This window comes from Idiotropiscis lumnitzeri, chromosome 3 (assembly GCF_059441095.1).
Source record: "Idiotropiscis lumnitzeri isolate Australia: NSW breed Sydney's pygmy pipehorse chromosome 3, RoL_Ilum_1.0, whole genome shotgun sequence".
NCBI lineage: Eukaryota > Metazoa > Chordata > Actinopteri > Syngnathiformes > Syngnathidae > Idiotropiscis > Idiotropiscis lumnitzeri.
The window spans coordinates 13,889,430-13,910,330 of NC_142393.1; the positions used below are offsets into that span (position 1 = coordinate 13,889,430).

A 20,901-nucleotide genomic window follows, 5' to 3' on the forward strand; every position below is an offset into this window, starting at 1 on the left:
GTGAAAGGAAGAAAGAGAGGAAAATGAGAAGGGATGGGTCGATGGGCACAGATAATTACCAGGGCTCCGTCCCAATGAGTAAAGATTGGGACATTTTAGAGGTGAGGGAAGAGATCAATGAGCTGCTTTTTGTTGATCTGTAATCCTTAACTACGTATCTATAAGTAATTAACCTTCAAAAAGGAGAATGTGGGAGATGGAGAGGGAATAACAATGAGGGCATATAAAAAAAAAAAAACAGCAACTTGGCTTTGGGGTGAGGGTAAATACCGCGTCGCTGCTGTTATGACAAGTCATCTAATCTCATTTCTGGGCCAAATGTTCAGCAACATATGCATCGTATGACTCTGAAGCGTTCCAAAACACATTCTGTCTTTTATCGGCATCATGATAACCACATCCTCTGTGCCAGAGAAAATGGAGGGAGGACGATCTTTTTAGGAGTCAGGGTGCCCTCTGTGGGCAATAAAAGAAAAACTAAGGAAAGAATAGAATCAAAAGTGCAAGCCTTCATTTTTCTTCTTGATTCTGCGCAGACGACCAAATGAACACAATAAAAAAGTGTGTCTGTACATGTTTAATGGCACACAATGCCTATACAGTGTGTCATGACGATTTCCAATTTCATTCATACCATGTGACAGTGTCATGGATTTACACGTTGAGTTTAAGTCAGTAAAAGGTTTACCGTGTTACTGAAACGTCACAGTAATACAGTACGACATGACAACCGGGTGTCTAAGAAGCATCCAGCGTGCAAAGTAAAAATGGTGTTACTCGCCGGCAACATGGCCACAGTAGAAAGCTCTTAGCCAGGAGTTATGCTGCTGCTGGGGGGCACGCAGCGAGTCGACTTCAATTAGGATAATCAGGTACAAACTCAGCTTGCAAGTCGCTTTTCTCCAAAACACGCTGTGGAAAAATATCACAAAGCTCCACAATGGAGGGAAAAAAAAAAAGAAGGAAGGAACACTGAACGTGAAGTTTGTAGATCGCAATATGAGCTTCTTAACTTAAGAGTGTTTAAAAAGTGTTCTATTGTTTTAAATACTGTTGCTGCGTGAATGACAATACAGTTAAAGCGTGACTTGAAGGGAACATATGGAAAATTATCTTAGAATATTCAGGATTATTTTGGGATTTAAAAAAAAGAACTTCCCTCCAATGGTTGTCAATTATATGCAGATTTTCACCATAGGTCACCCGCGAATAGCTGGAGTCCACTGTAGTGTAGTTGGATTCCTGGAGTGCTTGCCCACTTATGTGTGAAATTAAACAACCAAGTAAATATTCAGAAAATATATTTGAGAGCGAGCTGTTCTGCATGCCTACCCCATTGCGACATAGAAGTGGAGCAAATGGACAGTTTCTCAGACACTGACTTGGCAGCTAGCTTGGATGAACTTCCAGAGCGAAAGAACCACTTTGAACTTGTGGCCGAAGAACTATGCCGTCCAAAAGGAGCTTAAATATGGGCACAGATTAGAGTTAAGAAGCAGCTTGGAAGAGTCCTTGGGCAAGACTCTGAAGCCTAATTTGGATGACAGCAACCGCCTGTTAGTGTATGAACGTGGGTGTAAATGTGAGTCTCTGGAAAATGTGACGGTAATGCGCTATACAATTTAGCTGGAAAGTATTCACAGCGCTCGTCTTTTTCCAAGTTTTATCTTATATCGTCATCCCAAAATTGAATAAAATCTTTCTTTATGCGCCAATTAATAAAAAATAAAAAACTAAGACATCACATGTACGGAAGTATTCACAGCCTTTGCTCAATACTTTGTTCATGAAACTCTTTTTGCACACTGTACAATGACAATAAAGGGATTTCTGATTCTGATTCTGAATATGATGTTACAAGCTGGGCACAGTCTTTGGGCAGTTTTGCTCATTCCTCTTCGCAGCACCTCTCAAGCTTCATCAAGTTGGATGGTGAGCGTCAGTGTGCAGCCATTTTCAGATCTCTCCAGAGATGTTCGATCGGATTCAAGTCTTGGCTCTGGCTGGGCCACTTCAAATTCTCCTGAAGCCACCAATTCACTGTCTTGTCTGTTTCCTGCTGGAAGGCAACCCTTTGTACCAGTCTGACGTTTTTGAGCACTATGGTGATTTTTTTGACCCAGGATGCCTCTGTACATTGCTGCATTCATCTTTTCCTTAATCTTCATTATTGTCCCAGTTATTACCTCTGAAAAACATCTCCACAGCATGATTATGCTCCCATCATGCTTCATTGTCGGTCGGCATGACACTGTCGGTCAGGTGATGACCGATGCCTGCTTTCCTCAAAACATGATGTCTGGCACTGTGTGCCCTGCAATTGGCTGGCAACCCGTTCAGGGTGTCCCCCGCCTACTGATAGGCTCCACGACCCCCCGCGACCCTAGTGAGGAGAAGCGGTACAGATAATGGATGGATGGATGATGTCTGGCATTTACACTAAGAGTTCAATCTTAGGATTTCCTTTCTCATGGCTTTGGATTCAGGTGCCCACTGGCAAACTCCATGTTGACGCTCATGTGCGTTTTACGAAGGGGTGGCTTCCGTCTGGCCACTCCACCATACAGCCCAGATTGATGGAGTGCTGCAGAGATGGTATTCTTTCTGGAAGGTTCTCCTCGCTCCAAAGAGGACCAGGTGAGCTCTGAGAGAGTGTATGGTTTGTGCTCTGATGCGCACCGGAAACAGTGGAACTTTAGAAACTGTAAACAGGTGTGTGACTTTCCAAATCATGTCCAATCAACTGAATTTAATGTGAACTCTAATGAAGCTGTAAAAACCTCTCAAGGATGATCAATACAAAGATACACCTGGGCTCAATTTGGAGCAGCAAAAACTGACATTACTTAATGGATGTACATGTGATTTGTTAGTTTCTTATTTTTGAGAAATTTGCCCACCCACAATATTTCTCCTTTATTTTAATTTAATTTTATTTCTATTTCACATTGTCATTATGGGTTTGCAAAATTGCGAAGGTGGTTGCTTATGTCCTCGTTTAAGTCGGCCCAGGTTAAACTTTTAGTTTTTTCTCCAATAAAAAGGGTAAAATTCTAACTAGAATTCTTGATCATTGATGTATTTTGATGAAATCATATCACAAATAAGATGTCTGGGAAATGTTTTAAATTCATAATAATTCACAATACGTCTATTTTAAAAATGGCTTACACAATCAGGACTTCATGATGATGACAGTGTGGAGTTTGGAACAAATTGTTCCTGCTGTAATGCTCGCAATAGGAAATGTTGCTTTAAAAATCGAACCTAATTCAAGTTCATCATTATCACAGAACAAATTACGGTCGACTTTCAAGGTGTCGCTGTACAATTTCAATCTCGGGATTTACTGTGTGGATTGAGTTTGAGAATGTCTTCATGATTGGACATTAAGAATGTTGAGTGTAAAAATGGCCCCCAAAAATGGTTCTTCACCAAAAGGGACACCTAAAGAGAGGGAAAAAAATATTATAAACAAATTAGACAAAATTCGTGTTCGCAACTTTGTATTCACATTTTCTTTTAAATAGAGTGTGTTCACTTACATTTAATATTCAATTCATTATTATGGCTGCCACAAATTACCAATGACACTGCCGCTTGTATTGTAAAACAAAAAACAGACAAAAACAAGCAGATGCACAAACAAAGAGTGGTACTGACCATCCAATGTAACATTGGCACAGGTTCTCATGGGACGTGGCCTGCTTTATCAGAAGCTCGACTTGTGTTGGCACATCCAGAGTCTCGTCATGAGAGAAGTCTCGACCTGGAGGGATTCACAGCCTCATTAAAATGCTTCGCATGGTGAAAGTCAAATTCCATTTGTTTGGATTGGTCAAAGACGGGCCAAGAAGATCTACAGCAAGCTTTGCGCGAGGCCAAGTTCAATAAAAATAACATGAAGATTGACATAAAGCCTCATTTCCTTCACAGTTAAATAAAGTGTCCAGGAGGAAAGCTGGCATCCTCTGTGTTTACAGTGTGAAATTCCATGACGTTTGAAGGGTGATAAAGCAGTCCATCATTGACGTGGCCAATTTCCATACCAACACAAATTCAGTCCAGCCACATTTACACTAAGGATATATCAACACTATATGACTCAGTTTGTGGTACAGTGATGTACGGTACATCAAGACGGAGTAAGAAGACACAAATGCATGACATTAAATAGCGCAGTCTTTGAGCATATGTGGATAAATATTAGATATGAATTACGGTATAGGATATCTCATCCATTATAAATGCAGGGTTAAGCAGACAGTTCATATAGTGTATATACAAAAACAGTCAAATGTGTGAGTCAGCCATTGCTCCCTCTTTCTAATGTTTTAATGCCACGATGGCACTACCCAATGCCGATGCATCTATTTCTGTGTGCGCAATTGTTTCCTGCATTTTAAAGAAATTAAAAAAGAAATGGAAGCATGTTGCTATCATATATGGGCTCTCACTTGCAATTGAGCATTGAGACCTGCTGAGTAAATGCAGTCTACCTAAGCTGTCCGTTTCAGTCCTCCAAAGCAAATGATTTGTAATAATAAACTTTGATTTGGCTTCTTTTCCCAGTGAGGGGTGTATAGGTCGGAGGGCAGAGATGGGCCAGCTATATCTAAACAACATGGCAGTAAGCCAAAACAGCAAATAAAGTGCAGCAATGGAGATCTTTTTTTTTTAGTGATGTGTGACTCCTTCCAAAAAAAAAAAAATACTATTAGAAAGATCATAGTTACTAATGCTGGGCACAGGGCAGTTAAGTCTTCAACAACATGCAATAAATCGCCACTCGTCAATTAATCCGAAACTCGATAGGTAGTGGGCATCGTTGTCAAGTATGGTTCTTCGATTCAATTGCGGTTTATAAATATTCTCGATACAATTTTTTTAATCAATTAAAAAAAAAAAAAGGTTGAGTTATTTTTGGCCAAATTGTATGAACATCTTTTTTTCTTTCATTTATTTAACTTTTTACTGTTTGCAAACTTTACTATGTGATTATTTTTTAACCTGTATATTTATTTTTACATTATTTTTCACAAGGGCTTGATTTTTGAGAACGTCAAGAAAATACAATAATGCCGCAGTTACAGTTAAAACGTCAGGCAAACCTTATGTTGTTTTTCTTTAAAAGAAAAAAAATGTACATTTGACCAACACAATGCCGCATTTGAGGGGCATTGACGTTAAAATAAAATTTGAACGATTCCAGGAGAACCGATTCCGCTCGATTGCCAGTTATCGATTGCCCAACCCTATGGATAGGTGCTGCTGTTTTGGAGCTGAGCAAAGAACTCAAAGTCTGTGTGTGAACGTTATTATGTTTGCCTCTCTTTCCCGATTGCAAAGGGAGACGTGTTTATCTTGACTACATGACACACACAGTAGAACATGAAGCTTACTGGTTGTAGGCTGCAGAATTTACCTGTAAGTTTATCTCGCACTCTGTTGATAATTTGAATGGCTTTTTTGTTGAGGGCTTCGGGTTGCACCAAGCCATCTCCAACTGAAACCGAAAGAGATATTGACTACAAAGTTGAAAATTCAAATTGTAGACTCTTGAGAAGTGGGCAGAAGAGGGCTTGTTTCACAGTCAGGAGCAAATGCAGCAAATAATACGTAAAAAGACATAACTCACTGAAAGAGTGAATCGATTCAGGCACTGTGGTCCCTGGTTTCTTGTGCGTGGTCTCACCCATTTCGATTCCCTCAAGGGCTTCTGTGGAGGAGGACAGACCACCGTCAATGGGAGTGGGAGGACATCTTTGTACAACATCAAGCGACACTGATGACTCACCTACAGACTGACCCGCCGTGTATGAGTCTGTCCTGGTGCGTGAGCGCTTGTTGCCTTTAGTGTTAGCTGGGGGGCAAATCAGGTCATGTTTGTTAGCGATGACGACAACAACTTGGCTTTTATTTATATTTTTGTTCAAGAAAATGTTGGGAATTTGACTTTTGACTCCAGACACTGTCATGTACAAAGACTTCAGCGCTCTAAAAAAAAAGTCATTATTACACTACATATAGTTACAGTTAGTAGTGGAGCTTTCACCGGTATTAACAGACAATCAATCATAATTAAAGAGCAAAAACAAAAGCTACAAATCAACTCTTCCCCTTTTTTTAACGAGGGCAACAGAAAAGGAATACAGCTTCCTTCATTTTTTTTTTAGGTTTCAACAAAGAGCCTAATTTACAGTAACCAGATGTGTAAGGATTTACATCAATGCATATGTGATCGACCAATTACAACTACATCACTCATTTTCTGAAAACTAATAATTTTTTGGGTGTCTAATAGTACGTCACCATCTGTTCTGTAAATCTGTTCTTGAAAATGCAAGGAAAAGTAGAAATTCATACTTTCACTGCTCTGTGTCATCACGATGCCTGCTGGCCTTCCATTAAACCGCCTACATACTGTTCCCTGGTCCAGTCACGCAGTTGAGAGACATTATTTCATAAAGTAATAACGTGTCATTTTATCACAGGCCGTGAAAACGGTCACACTGAGCCAGAATGCAGTAGAGACACATCAAATCCACACACGCAGTACGGTGACACAAATCTCCCTTCTAGCTGACAGCACATTGCTAGCGTTACATTTTTTTTTTTAGTTTAGCATTCATTAAAAAAGCAATAAAAAAAGGTTGTTTGTTTATTTCCAAGTGTACTTCATTTTTGCACATAAGCATGGAGCTCAAAAGATTCAGCACCTCATCTTTCCAAAAAGCCTTGTCAATATTCATTTCAGCAAATTCCATATTTGTCAGTTTATCTCACATTATTTCAGTGCTACTGTGCATTTTTGTTTTCCTAATGGAACGTCTGCCTACAGAACTTGAGTGCTGATTGCGCTGTTGTTAATCATTCACTTCCAGTCATAAAAAAAAAAAAAAAAAAAAAAAAAGGATTTTTGACGTCTTTATCCGTCAATGGCAGTGAATGAGTTAACAGAAACACGGAGGACTACGTTAAACTGGCAAGAATGGTTCCTTACTGTCCATGAGTCTCCAATTGAGCAGCGGGTCATAGACGAAGGCCTCCAGCACAGCCATGACGCTGTCTCGGTGCTCCCTCAGCACTTCCATCACCGTGTGGCATGTGATGCGGTAGTTACCGTCCAAGCCTGTCACCTTGCACACAATCAAACATATAATTTACTGGCCGCAACCACAAACCTCGCGCAAAATGACAGTCCACTTTTTGGAACGGACGAAAGGCTAAATGTTGACGTAAAGAGAGAGGAAGATATGATGGCAGTTACCTCCATGGCATTGGTCAGCATCCTCGTCAATCTGAAGGGAATCTTTTCAGGAAACTTTTCTCTAGTCATGGCGACCTGATCAATATAATTCTGGTTAATTTCAGGCCAAATAATTGGATGATGCGTGAATGTCACATAAATCATTTCCTTTTACCTCAAAACAATCTCCAAAGTCAATATGGAGGATCTTTCCACTTAACCGGTCCAACATCAAGTTAGACGGATGCCTGCGAAGAATAAAAGCATAATGTCCTTATAAACAATGTCAAGCGGTGGTAACTTTCAGATGGTTGATGAGCCCACCTGTCGCCCAGTCCCAGGATGTAACCAACCATTGACATTACAGCCAAGGAGCGAGTATAATTTGTCCTCCTATCAAACCACACCTAGAAGAGAAATGATGACTATGTAGATTACAAAATATCCAAATGAGATGTGGAAGATGATAAGATCAAATACTTTTTTTTTTCAACAATTTCCGCACATTCGAATAAGGGGACACAAACTTTTTTTTATAGATTGCAGGTACAAGGGTAGATTTTAGACAGATGTTTTTTTTTTTTGTCAAGTGTCCTTGACATTTTACCCCTAAAGCACTGAACTGTGAGGACGGATGCTGAAAAGATCATGTACACTCATTCATCCTTGCCAGTGGTGCAAACAAAGAAAGAAGGAGAGCATCTCACCTCAGAACTGGGGCTCTTTAGCCACAAGAGCTTCGCCAGGTCATCTCCGGCCGTGTTGTTGACGGCGTGCTCAAACACCTCCACTTTCTCCATCAGTGTCAGGTGGTCATAGTCAGGCGCCATCTGGAAGAAAAACAGGCTATTGAATGACTTGTTAGAATGTTTAGCCTTGATATTCAGTTAGCAAGGACTCCGGTAAAGTAACACCATTACAGCGAACAGAAACCGATGCAACATATTAAAAGTGTAATCATTATTAAAAACTAAATAAATAAAATAAAAAAAATAAAAAATACAAACGTCTTAATACAGGGGTCCCGTAACAACTAGGCCTTATAGATTTGGTAAGAGGTGGAAATATGTTCACTACGGGATTGCCGGGCCACCTAGGCTGCTAAGATGGCCTTGAAAGCCAGAAAGGATCAACCTGGAAATTTGCTGACCAATGAGCTTCTAGTGTAGTTAGATGGACTAATCATTCACTTGTCGTTAATATGATGATTACGAAAACACTCAAGAAAAATATCCAGCAAGGTTTGGAATTGGAAGACATGACGCTGAACCAGAAGACTTCCATTCTCACAACCAAACACATCACAAAAAAAACTGGGATAGTAATACAATGTACTAAGATGGTAAAGCATCCCAGAAAGTGGCCAAAATCAAACAATCTACCATTAACGGGGCTCAGCAAAACAAGATGGACTCGCTCATGCAGAATGCAACTTTTCTGCGTTGAAAGAATAGTATATTCAGGCCACGACCAGGAAGCGGTCCCACACATGGGAGGACTAGCAATTGTGCTTTTAAAAGAAGCAGCCAAGTCACTCCTAGTGGGGGACTACAAATTATTATGCCAGCAAAAGTTTCACCAAAACCAAGAAAATCACCATCTACGCCCTGACAAACAAGGCAGAAACAGCAGCAAAAATCTGACAAAAAGACAATTACAAACAAAGCAAACATTATTATTATTATTATTATACTGACATGGAACTTCAGTTCCAAAATAGGTCAAGATAACATGTGAAAAGGGGGAGGAGTTTTTTCAGAACTTGGTAATAGGAAGGAATGCCTTCCCTCACTAAATGGTCCACAAAACCAGATGGGCCAGCCCGTATAACAAAATAAAAAATTACATTGGTTTTCCTCAGCAATAAATTCCAAACAAACCTTGAGTATTTTAAGTGTAAAAAGATTTTTTGCAAATACAACTATGTAATAATCACCAAACCCCTCATGGCAGACCTCTGGTATAAAAAAAAGCAAAAAAAAAAGCACAACATTCAACGTCACCCGTCGCCAGACCGAAAACATCAGAGAAAAAACATCAGAGAGAACTGGGAGAAGAACCGATAGTGAGTGGTAAACAATTGAAAGGGCTAGGATAGCGGCATGGGACGACATGTGGGAGAAGGAGCAGAAAGAATCTGGAATGGATATCAGGGGACACTCTGCAGAAACTGCAAACTCAGGAAAAAAGTGAAGGACACCCTCAACAACGGCCACAAAAGCAAAAGCACAGCTTGAATACTCCCGTGCAAAGTGAAAAGGAGCATCAGGAAAGACAAAACACAGCTCATCAGCAACCTTGCAACCCAGACAGGAGACGCAGCCAATCAACACAACGTGAAGACTCGACAACAGAACACATAATAACGGGCAATACAAAAACGCGCCAAGCGACTACACCGAAGGGTACCAAGTGAAATTTGCCCAAAAAAACGCAACGTCAAGGACCACAAAAAACAAAGCAAAACAAAAAAAAAGAAACTCGAGAGAAACCAAGGAAGATTCCAAGCAAAATTAACAAACTAGATAATTGCTTGTTGTAACTACTTCTTAATTCGATATCATAATGATTGGAGCATTATATTGTTGTAAAATATCTTCAATTCCATATGTCAAGAAAATCCTGCGCTATAGATATCACAGCTACGGATTCGCTTGATATACTTTGCTTAACTCATTCACTTCCAGTCGAAAAAAGAAAAAAGATTTTTGACGTCTTTTTCCGTCAATGGCAGTGAATGAGTTAATTGGGCATTTTCTTTTGCATGCATGTTTAATTGCTAATAAAGGAGTCCAAATGCATCTTCGTTCAAGGCGGATTGGGCTCCATTAGTGAACAAATGTAAATAGCATCTTATGTTTTAATGACTCGATTTGAAATGTAACAGTTGATGTCTTATTTGAAAATTGTCATTTTAAAATAGCAGATGGCCGTGCATTTGCTTAATTAAACACAAATCTGCATTGTACAAAATGAAGGATAATTTGCTTCACAAATGTGTTTGCGTCTCAGTGTTGCTCTGGGAATTAAGAAGGAGCAGTATGTCGGTGTTAGGGGCAAATGCGAAAAAGAAATCAATACGGACGGTTGTTCAACACACTGGTCACGCCACAATGCTTCAGAAGCTTTCTGGGGTGGAATAAAAATAAATAAATAAATAAAAACTATAGTGTTTTTCAGTAGGCATCATGCCCTAAAGTCTTTAAGGGCACAATCAATGAGGGCACTTTAGGACGACTGACAGTTGCAATATTTGCATATATTACATAAGAGTGATGAATCACCAGTTGGTGCATAGATCCGATATGGTTTGATTAAAATTTCCCTGGCATCTTTCCCGAAGTTGACTGATAACAGCTCACAGGTTGCAAGTAAATTTTAATAGAGGAAAAAAAAAATTCTTCAAATTCTTCCAGAATCGCACTCACACTCACAGAGGTGATGGATGCAGAGATGACATAGCACCACTTTGGACAAGTTGTCATTGAGTCCCATGAAAGACACTACATAAATACAATTATTATAACCTGAATCCCATTCTTACTCCTTTGCTAAGAGATTTGAGGGAAGATGACTCCAGGCAGTGGTTACATACCCTGAGCATGATGCGATGTTCGATGTTCAGCAGTATCTTTTTCTTTTCTCTGTAGTCTCGAATGAGAGCGTGCAGCGTGTCACAGTGGGGAACCCAGCCAATCAGGCCAGAGTTTGTGGACAAAGGGATCACTGCGTAGCGCTGGATGCTAACGAGTGTAACACGTGATGGGTAATAATTATTAATTGCATCAGGGATGGGTTTTCAACAAAGACGAGAAGGTGCAAGCATGCAAACGCGACAGTTAGCCTACCTGAGATTCTTCCGCAAAGACGCAGGGTCGTTTGCCAGCAGAGTGTTGACCAGACCAAATAGCTGCATGACTCGCTCGTCCTGCCTGAGGTCCTCATGGCCTTTTAACAAGAACATGAACTCATGGCCGTTGCTGCCTGCAGAGGGAGCCACAAAACACAACATTGAGAATGTTACCTGAAGATGGAATCAGTGGTGAGGTCTCCCAACACTTTAGTGCACACAGTGAATATTATTACAGTTCTATAAGGGACCACTGTGATCATTTTAAGAGTCACGCAGTTTGAGAGAGTTGTGGCTGCATTATTGTGGTCTCCCAGGGAGTAATTTGCACTCAACCTTTAATGGTATTAGATTTGTAGTTGTTTTCGCCTCAAGACCTTCAAAGCAAAGCAACAAAACGCATTTCCCGTCGCCAGAGAGGTCTGACAGTAAATCTAGAAGCCCAGTAGTGGGTGACGGGTCTTAATCTGATGTCTTGCTCGAGTGGTCAGTTGATTTATTACCTTTCATCTTTTACAGCCCATGTTGTGTATCACTGATGGCAAAACATGAGAACAGGGTACGACACTGCCCGGTGGAAAGTGGGAGGTAAAGTGAACCATTTGTGATTAATAGCGCCGTGATTTGGCTTTGAGACAAGGTGACTTTACGGTGGCGTGCCATTTGTAACGGCTTTTCAGTGTTGTATTTCATACCATATAGTATTGCAAATGGGAAAGCGTAACTTATTTGTTTAGGCCATGAAAGACTTGTCAAAAATTTGTATTAGGGACGATTTCTGGTTTATGCGTGAATGGAAACTTTCAACTGCTCACGTCAACCAATCCATTATGCAATTTAATAGTTAAAGTTAAGTCCAAAAATCACAAACCGGTTTTCCTAGCCTGATAACTGGGCTAAAAGCAAACGGCCAACAGTCCTTACCCATAATGGTGAGTTTACGCGGTCGCTGCTTGGAGGTGATGACCTGCAGGGAGGGCGCGATGGACTGGATGCGGATGATGGGCTGGTTGGGGTCATAGGTGCCCGGGACAGCCAGTTCCAGGTCACGGCACATCAGCAATTTTGGGGAAACATACTGCAGCTCCAAAGAAGTAAGCTGCATAGAATTTGGATGAGAGCAATTAATGAGACGGGCTGATGATGCAGCACATGAAGAAAATCTTTGTGTCGAAGGGATAAAAAAAGCTGCAAAGGTTAGCACGTCTCCCTCACGGCACGATTTGCATGTTAGCCCGGTGAATCCGTGGGTTTTCTGCAGGTACTCCGGTTTCCTCTCACATTCCCAAAACATGAATGGTAGGTTCATTGAAGTCTTTAAATTGTCTTATCCACTAGTTAACATTTGCAATCCTTTTGTGGAAAAGCGGTTCAGTGTATTGTTGCGAAAAGTTTTTTAATACATCACAAAATCAAATGAGGGTTAAATGGCACCACATCAGTATACTTATTTATGCACGTATGAGTTATTTAAAGGCTTGCCACAGTTCTGGAAGCTAATGTAAGGTCATTTCATCACTGTCTCAACCAGCTTGGAGATACCCCAAAGAGGATTTATTTCTGTGAACACCCTGTGGGCATATACTTGTAGCATTCTCAGCACGGCCGTCTTGTGCTGAGTATTTCATAATGTCGCAGCTTGAAGAGCTGCATTACGGCACAGTGTGAGTGAACTCAAGCGAAATCCCCCCGTCAAAACTGTTGGATTCATTTTAGGTCATTCCGACTAAGGATCTCTGGTTAAATGTTTGCATGCGAAGTGATCTATTCTGGTCTGCTCTTTCTATGAGTCACTATGTGAATCAAAAAAGCCATTTTACATGTGACACGCAATGCAAACTTCACGTGAGTTGTCATCTATTTAGCGCAGTAGACTGTTTTTACACTTTCATTATCGCAGCTGTTTGATGAAACGTTTTCCCGTCACAGATGAGCTAAGGGATTTTTTTTTTTTTTTACAAAATAATAATCACTGTTAATTGTCTTTTCTCTGATTTGCTGCAGAAGCTGAGAAAGTCAGAACTTGTTTTAAAAAGTTTGTATTGGTGCAGCTTTGCTTACCTGTGGCAATTGCTTGGAGATGCGTCTGAACACATGATAATAGAGGTCCCAGGCCTGGGTCAAGTCCTTCACATTTCCAGAGCGCATGTACTTCCTGCACCAATCCTGAGCCTCCATCAGGTCTCTGCCATAAGCCTTCAACATGGATTAAAACCAAAAAAAGAGATTTAGTCCTTAAATGTACCTTAATTAATAATCCCAGATAAGAATGCTTTATTTATATTATATATTATTATTTAATAATTTTTTTGTCATAAAGAGAGAACTAGGTGGACTTTCTGGTGTTAGAATGAAGAGGACAGATTTCATCTGCCAGACACACACCTGATTAAAAGAGGTCTCTTTCAGGGTCTGCGGCCCCCTCTCCATCATGGCATGTAGAGGTTCCAGCACAGCAAACATGCCCTTGACATTGCGCTCCCCAAAGTAGAGACGTGACGCCTCCTCGAGGCCTTCGTGCCACATCTCATGCCACAAGATGGCAACTCGGATGAGCTCCTCACTAACCTGGATAAAGGTCACAAAAGTATAACTCATAACACAAAAATACACTTTTGTCATTCAGAAGTTTAAGTCTAATGACAATCACGTCCATACCATGATGGCTTGCTGGACCAAAGTGTTGCAGTGCTCACACATATTTTTCAGGATTTTATTTGCAGCATTGTGGCGAGCTGTGGTGGTAGACTTTGAGGCCACAGTTAGTGGGTAGATCAACGCCTGGAGATATGAGTGGTTTATAGTTAATCAATGGTTACTGCTTTAAATATTGTTTTAGGGAAAAAAAAGGGGGGGAGCCCATTTAGCAGTAGAAGTGCAAACCTACTTGTGGATGATATCGCCCGATGTCTGTTAGCAACTGGTGGATGAGGCGACCCACCAGAGGACGAGGAGTATCAATCCGAGCAATGAGCTGTGGGATCACCTAAATGGCAAACACAAAGAAGAGCTCTAATAAGTAAGTGGCCTACAACAAATAACTTGAGCTGAGGAGTCAACAGAGAAAATACAAAATAATTCATTTCATACATGAAATTAAACTGCTTGCAAATGCCTCATATAGTTCAGATCAAATCGGTTTAGCATGACGGTAGACTTTTTATGCCCTCACATAGCATTTCAATTGCCGGCAATTATATGTGGATTTTCACTATTCTCTGTTGCTGCCCTCTGCAAACAGCGGCGATCGACTATATGTGATTTTTTCTTTTTGTGTTTAAAGCTCCAAAACGAAAAAAATGGTAGAATTTCCTAAATGTGTATATTCACAACTGATTATCAAAATCAAACACTAATGTAACTAATAATTAATATAATTAATGAAACACCAACAAACATTTGATAAACTAATGCACAGACAATACATTGTTGATTGGAAAAAACAATAGCTTTTGTTCTGGCCATGAATTGATGACAATAGTATGTGTGCAAGTGTTACCTGCAACCAGGTATCTATTTGGATGGTCTTGATGCCTTCCACCAGAGCCTCATTTACTTCAGGCCAATGGCCATAGTCGAACCACAAAGTCAGAACCCTAAGAAGTACAATAATAAAACAGATTGTGAGGATGAGCAGGACAGGCCATGGATGGATGAAGACACAAGAGCTCTTCTAGTGATTGCAGACCCAACAACCAACCACTAGAGGTCCTCTTAAACCCGCATAAATCTTGTGATGAGCCACTTGAGCTATTTGACTCACCTGAGTGTGTCTTGCAGGTTGTTTCCTCTGGACAAAGAAATGGAGCGGAAGAAGCCTTGAACAGCAGGAACCGTGTACAGAAGCAATGTCTTCGAGAGAGAGAGAAAAAAGACCCATTTAGGAAGGTGTTGTATCGAGAATTATCACTCGACCATTATTATAAGCCATCTTCACATTGATTGAGCGTTAGAAAAATCTAACAATAATTAATCTTGTTAATTAATCATTCCTTGTTTGAAGTAATGGAGTCCACCACAGAGGATAAATACCGTACTGCTTGTACTTTGATAGTTGTACTCCATTATTATAAGACTGTTTATGTGTGAATGTTGCTGCTGTGACAATTTCATTTCACTAAAGCACCATATCCATCTATATCACTATTACAGACCGTGGTCTATATAACGAAGATTTGCAGCTGTCAACAATATTAATTTGGGAGCAGATTTGGGGTCCGAGGCCTTATTCTATCGGCCATTTTCTCGCATAAAAAAGCACATTTGGTTGTGAACATGATGTAAAAGTAGCCAGTCTTATTGTCATCTGTGGCACAATGGTGTTATTTGGTTGCATATTTTTACAAATCTTGATCCAAAAATGTTCAAACAAGACAGTCGCGACAAAGATCAAAGCAGAACTGAAAATATAATCAATAATCAGTTCTACACAATGAACAAAAATTGTAAGTATTATACATAGACTGAAAATAAAAATCATTTGGTGCCGTTGGATTTACTTAATTCGGACATGTACATTGGTTTTGCATGATTAAAATGTGCGAAAGTAACATTTCAATGTTTTTGAGGGAAAAAGTCGAAAATGACGTCAGTTTACTAAATTCTAATCATGTGGAATCAAAAGTTATTCTTTCCCCAGTGTACCCGACCGCCAGGTCCAGTGGACTGTGGTATGATCTTAAGTCACTATTTGAATACTCCCCTCTTGTTAAAGCGAATGACGTGAGCTTCATTCTGCACCATCCTCACCTCGTTAACCTTTTTTTGTCCCGGCGAGGGAGCAGGACTCTGGTCGTTGCTGTCAACCTCACTGTCGCTGTTGCTGGCCTCGCTGTTGGCACTGGCACCACTGGCATGCCGCAGTTTCTTCTTCTCATCTCGAGCCTGACTCTGGTGTTTGTAGTGCAGCACTGCCTCGAAATTCATTACAGCCCATGCGTGCCAGGCCTGCCAAAAGATGGTACAAATTGGGCAAAAAAGGAAGGGGGCAACAACTGGAAATGACTTCAACGGGGGTGATGGCTCATGAGGTAATTTTTCCAGTTTAGGGTGGGACAAAAAGTCTTCGGGTGGTGATCCAAACGTGTAAGTGAGTGTGATGTTTGCTGGGTTATGCAACCACCTATTAAAAGGTTAAAAGCTTAAGGGAGTTGGCGTGGACAGATGGTCGGAAGCTGGCTAGCTGAGTATAAAATGCAAACATCCCTGTAGCCTAAAGCACTGGATTGGACCCAAAACAACCCCCCGCCCCCCCCCCCCCCCCCCCCAAAAAAAAACGGTCTTATTCCAAGCACCTCAATTTTGTGAAATTTTTGACACTTTAAATATAACCACTCACTGATCTATACAAATGGGCCATGCACCGACTGAATCTAAACATCGTTTTTAGGAGGCGTGTTTGTTGAAAGGCATTCAAAATGGAGACTCTCTCTTGTGAGGACAACCTCTTTAAAAAAAAAATCACATTGAAGAATCTTGTGTGGAATAAGAAGAAGCAGCTCAAACTACATAGCTAGGATTTTTTAAATTTATTTTTACTGTGGCCAGAGAGGTTGAAAGTGAAGCGTTCGCAGCGGTGGGGCTGACCTTGTACCAGTTGCGGTCGTGCTCGGTGGAATGGCTGTAATACTGCAAGACCTTAGGGATGGTGCTCTCATTGATGCCCTGCAGACTAAGCTGCCACTCTCCCAGCTTCAGGAAGCATCTGTGCAAAAGAAGAAAAATAAAGCTCACAGAAAGAAATTCAAAAAAGAAAACAAGCCATGCTCATTTTAAACTACATGCTTTTAAGCAAAAACGCCAAATTGTAGCGAGCAGGAGGTCAGCCCTGATCTGCAATAACAAATTCATTCACTAAACTGCTCTGAATGCTCTAAAAGGAATGATGATTCAGGGTCTCCTGTTGCTATTTTAACAAGGGACACGTACAAATTCTCGATCCACTCTATTACATGACCGCAGGAGCAGTAAAACGGTCCCGCTGAGAAATAGAATGATGATTATGATGTCCCCGCTTTTAAAACACACGTAATAAGTCACATTCAGAGTAATTAGGACAGCCGATCAAAAATAAAAAGAGTCAATTTTGTTTTGACTTTGGGGGAAGCAAGGGCCCATATTTCAAATCTATCACTAATAAAAAGTTCACATATGTGACGAAAGGTTCTGGGAGTACATCCAGAGGATCTGCTTAATTATCCAAACGACTTTTTCTTCAGTTACAGGGAACTCTGCTGCATTCCACTTCATCCGTCAAGCTCTGGATGGTAAGACGCTCACAAGCAAACTGCTGAATAAAACGCTCACACATGTTGAATCAAAGTGAGCACTTGGTACACATGGTGTTGTCATCCCTTCCATCAAGAGGGCAACAGTCTAAGGCCCATTTGCAGAATACCTAAACTAAATTGTTTTTAAGGAGATTATGTAATTTCTCTTGAGCACTTTTCCATGTGAGCAGGCACTCCAGCTTCACAGTTTCCTAAAACTGTAGAAAATGTCTAACAGGTTGACTTTTGGGAAAATAGCAGTGGGGGGGGGGCTGGATTTTGGAGGAGGTCAGAACTGTGTGTCATTTGTACAGGTGACGCCAGGTGACAAAGCTTAGTCACACAAGATGCGGAAGAATGTCCCAGTGATTGTGCGGACACAGTGTGTCGAGCCATCCAGGTGTGCCCCATGCCGCAAATTGGACCGCTAATCTTTAGACTGTGTCAGCTTGTCTGGAAGAAGCCGGACCTTGTCTGACAAGATGCTGTTGTTGTCACACACATACATTCCTCATCCCTCTACTCTAATTGTGTTGAGCTACTTAAAGAGGATAATAGATGATTTGACAGCTCATTTTAAACCACTTTAAGTTTGCAAACTGTGCAAAATCAATTTCCAACCCAAGTTAAATAAACTATATGATTGGTCCACAACAGTTATTTTATTTATTTTTTTCTCATCTGTGTGGCCCAGTGCAGCCCGGTTCAAAGCGGCCCACAGCAGTCCGGTGGTTTGGGACCACAGGTCTCGCTAACTTGAACGCCCCCAAAATCCAAATGTTGAGAATTAGATCAACCAATTATTATTACGTTCACCATCACTCAATATGCGTGTTTAGTCATCAAAGAATTATGGATGCACGGGATTTTCTTTTTTTTTGTGCTTTTCCTTGAATATAACAAAATAGGGATACAGCTTCACCATACGTGTGGTAACTTGTTAAAATAGTGTTTTATATTAATATAAACATAGACACACACATATAGGAGACTGCTTATTCACTTTAATGTTGCCCAAATCATTTGCCATTTTAATTGATGTTTTACGTTTTGTTATTACAGTGTACTGATTTTTAATTATGTTGTACAGTGAATTGAAAGGCGCCTACAATTAAAATGTATTATTATTATTACTCCAATATCGCAGTGCAGAACTTCATTTACGATTTGTGGGAAAATTACGAATGGAACTATATCGCTATCTAAGGTAATATTCAGATCAGGTTTGCGAGCTCCTTTTTCCATGACTATAAATCAGTATCGAATCTTTGTAATCAGCGTCTGACAACAGAGGAAGTCATGGGAATGTCAGGCTTTGATAAGCTGCAGTTAAGCTGACAACATTTTGTTAAAGATTTCATGCTGTGCATGGTTTCCCACAGTGAGCAGCACCTTTGTGCCAGAGCTGTCAGTCAAGCATTCAGTGGGAGGCGTGAAGGTGAAAAACCGGCAGCGTTGTGGAGGAAGCACACCGCATCTATGACATTTGACGGCATGGTGCCACGATTTGGTTGCTGATGAGTAGCCGTGTGTGTGACAGAGTGCGTAAGAAGGCTAATTTTGCACTTCACACGTTTATTATTTAGTCACTGGCTCACCTTGAAAAAGATCCTGGGAATGAACATTAAGGTGCTTTTTAAAAAAGGGGGAAAAAAAAAAGACAAGGCTACATTTTCCTTCAATTAGCATGAAAAGTTGGGCATTCGGCTGAGTGGCTGTATGACAGCTGGCACATCATATAGCATTAATAATGCAGACAGACATTGTCATGACAAAAAAAGGAAACCGACTCAAATGAGTTGAACAGTTACTATCGCAAGAATGCTTCCTGAACAACTTTTCCATAAATGCAGTTCACATAAACCAAACGTCAAGCCAGTCAAACAGCAAGAACTAGATTAGAAATTTTGTATAGAATTTGAAAGCTTTTTTTTTTTTTTAAGGGGACAAACCTTGCCATCAGTTTGTGAAGCTCCTGTTTGTGTTTTTGGTCTTCTGCCGCAATAGCATGTTGGGCTTGCTGCTGCATCCCTTGCACAAAATGCTGCATGTGCTGGAAGGCATCAATCTGAAGAGACACAAAATGAGCATTTCAGAGAGAAATGTTGAGTGGTGGGCTTTCTGGCCTTTGAGTGTCACTCTGAATCAAACAGAGAAAGATAAGGGAAAGGCTGAAACAAAGTTAAGAATTCATTTTGATTGCACACGCAGCAAGTAAACTGTGAAAATGCCGGTCGACTGCACAGACAAATAATCCTAAGCACCTTTCAATTGTAAAAGTGACTTCATGATTGCATCTACTCTGGATTAAAACTTCAAAACAGTAAAATACTCTGTGTCACAACAGTGCATACGTTCACCACTGTAACTAGTAAATAGGAAAACAAAACACCCAAGTGCTTTCAATGAGAAAAAAAACAATCATCTTTTCTCATACCTTTTTGAGGCGTAGTCGCAAAAAGGCAATAAACCAAAGACGCAGGCAAGTAACAACACAGTTAATCTTTCAATGCTTTCTGAACCGAGGATGCAAGTAAAATTTGGTAGGTTTTGGGAGGAACAAACATTTTGTACATATGTACGAGCACAGCGGCAGACAGCAGGATGAAAAACAATGGGAAATGAATTGTAATATTTCTTTAGAAACTCAGCTATCTTATGTTGGCAACAAGCGGCCATACATTTATTTTACTGCCCTCTTCATTTAGCAGGCCCTGTTTCAGCTCACGTTGATCGAGAGGCAATATGCACCCTACACTCGTCGCAAGTTATTCACACGATACAAAGAGAAGTATGTAAAATGCATCAAGACACTTATGGAATCGTCTTTTTTTGAGAAATACACACAAGAGAAATAAAATTCTGTGTGACGTTGCTCAGGATTAGTTGTTTCTTTGAAATGAATTAACTTGACTAGTTTAGTTTTTGGGGAGCTTTCACATGTTGTTGCATATTAATAAACATGGCAAAAGATACAGCTGTGCCATATGGAATTAAGTCCCGCTGAATTGGACCAAATTGTTACATTTTAAAATTGTTACGTCCTTGAATTGTATCAAATCAGCTTTTGTAGAGAGATGCAGACTCCTTGTAATAAACAACATGTTCTTTTTACTATTGAATATCTCCAACAGCAGTATTGAAAACTATCCTTGACTTCAGATAATAAAAGTAGTTTCCACATGTAAATAATATGATGAGGCTATTAAACGTTTATATGGTTTCAAAGTCAAAACTGGAGGAAACCGTAACTACGTGACCCAAAGCAAAAATGAATTTGACATCTGTGTTGCTCGAGTACACCAAACTACATTTTTTTCAATTCCAAATATCTTTTCATTTGCAAATTGAAAACAATTACTCATGAGTCTTAGTTTAGTGCTTGCTTTGAAATGACATGAAAAAACTAGTCTCAACTCTCCCCTGATTCAAAGTTTCCCCTGAGGATTTTAATTGCAAGGAATTTATTGGAAACAAAATGTTTTTTAATCCAACTTTAAAGCCATAAATCATAAACCCGCTGCTCTTGAATG

At 40.3% G+C, this 20,901-nt stretch overlaps 1 protein-coding gene across 2 annotated transcripts in view; it reads right to left on the minus strand.

The window, feature by feature from the left end:
* Positions 1-562: 562 nt before the first annotated feature.
* mtor (mechanistic target of rapamycin kinase) overlaps positions 563-20,901 on the minus strand; it is a 72,055-nt gene continuing 51,716 nt past the window's right edge. For both annotated transcript variants that reach the window (XM_088289850.1, XM_088289849.1), the window contains exons 37-58: positions 19,321-19,436; positions 16,686-16,803; positions 15,849-16,046; positions 14,863-14,951; positions 14,599-14,695; positions 13,987-14,085; positions 13,758-13,880; positions 13,485-13,667; positions 13,161-13,295; positions 12,024-12,198; positions 11,098-11,233; positions 10,845-10,992; positions 7,957-8,079; positions 7,574-7,656; positions 7,425-7,497; positions 7,271-7,345; positions 7,004-7,139; positions 5,798-5,863; positions 5,639-5,719; positions 5,426-5,506; positions 3,664-3,769; positions 563-3,447 (exon numbers count right to left, since the gene is read on the minus strand). In XM_088289850.1, coding sequence (XP_088145976.1) covers positions 3,432-3,447; positions 3,664-3,769; positions 5,426-5,506; positions 5,639-5,719; positions 5,798-5,863; positions 7,004-7,139; positions 7,271-7,345; positions 7,425-7,497; positions 7,574-7,656; positions 7,957-8,079; positions 10,845-10,992; positions 11,098-11,233; positions 12,024-12,198; positions 13,161-13,295; positions 13,485-13,667; positions 13,758-13,880; positions 13,987-14,085; positions 14,599-14,695; positions 14,863-14,951; positions 15,849-16,046; positions 16,686-16,803; positions 19,321-19,436 — 2,457 coding nt within the window. In that variant the 3' untranslated portion in view covers positions 563-3,431. The remainder of the gene's footprint in view (positions 3,448-3,663; positions 3,770-5,425; positions 5,507-5,638; positions 5,720-5,797; positions 5,864-7,003; positions 7,140-7,270; positions 7,346-7,424; positions 7,498-7,573; positions 7,657-7,956; positions 8,080-10,844; positions 10,993-11,097; positions 11,234-12,023; positions 12,199-13,160; positions 13,296-13,484; positions 13,668-13,757; positions 13,881-13,986; positions 14,086-14,598; positions 14,696-14,862; positions 14,952-15,848; positions 16,047-16,685; positions 16,804-19,320; positions 19,437-20,901) is intronic.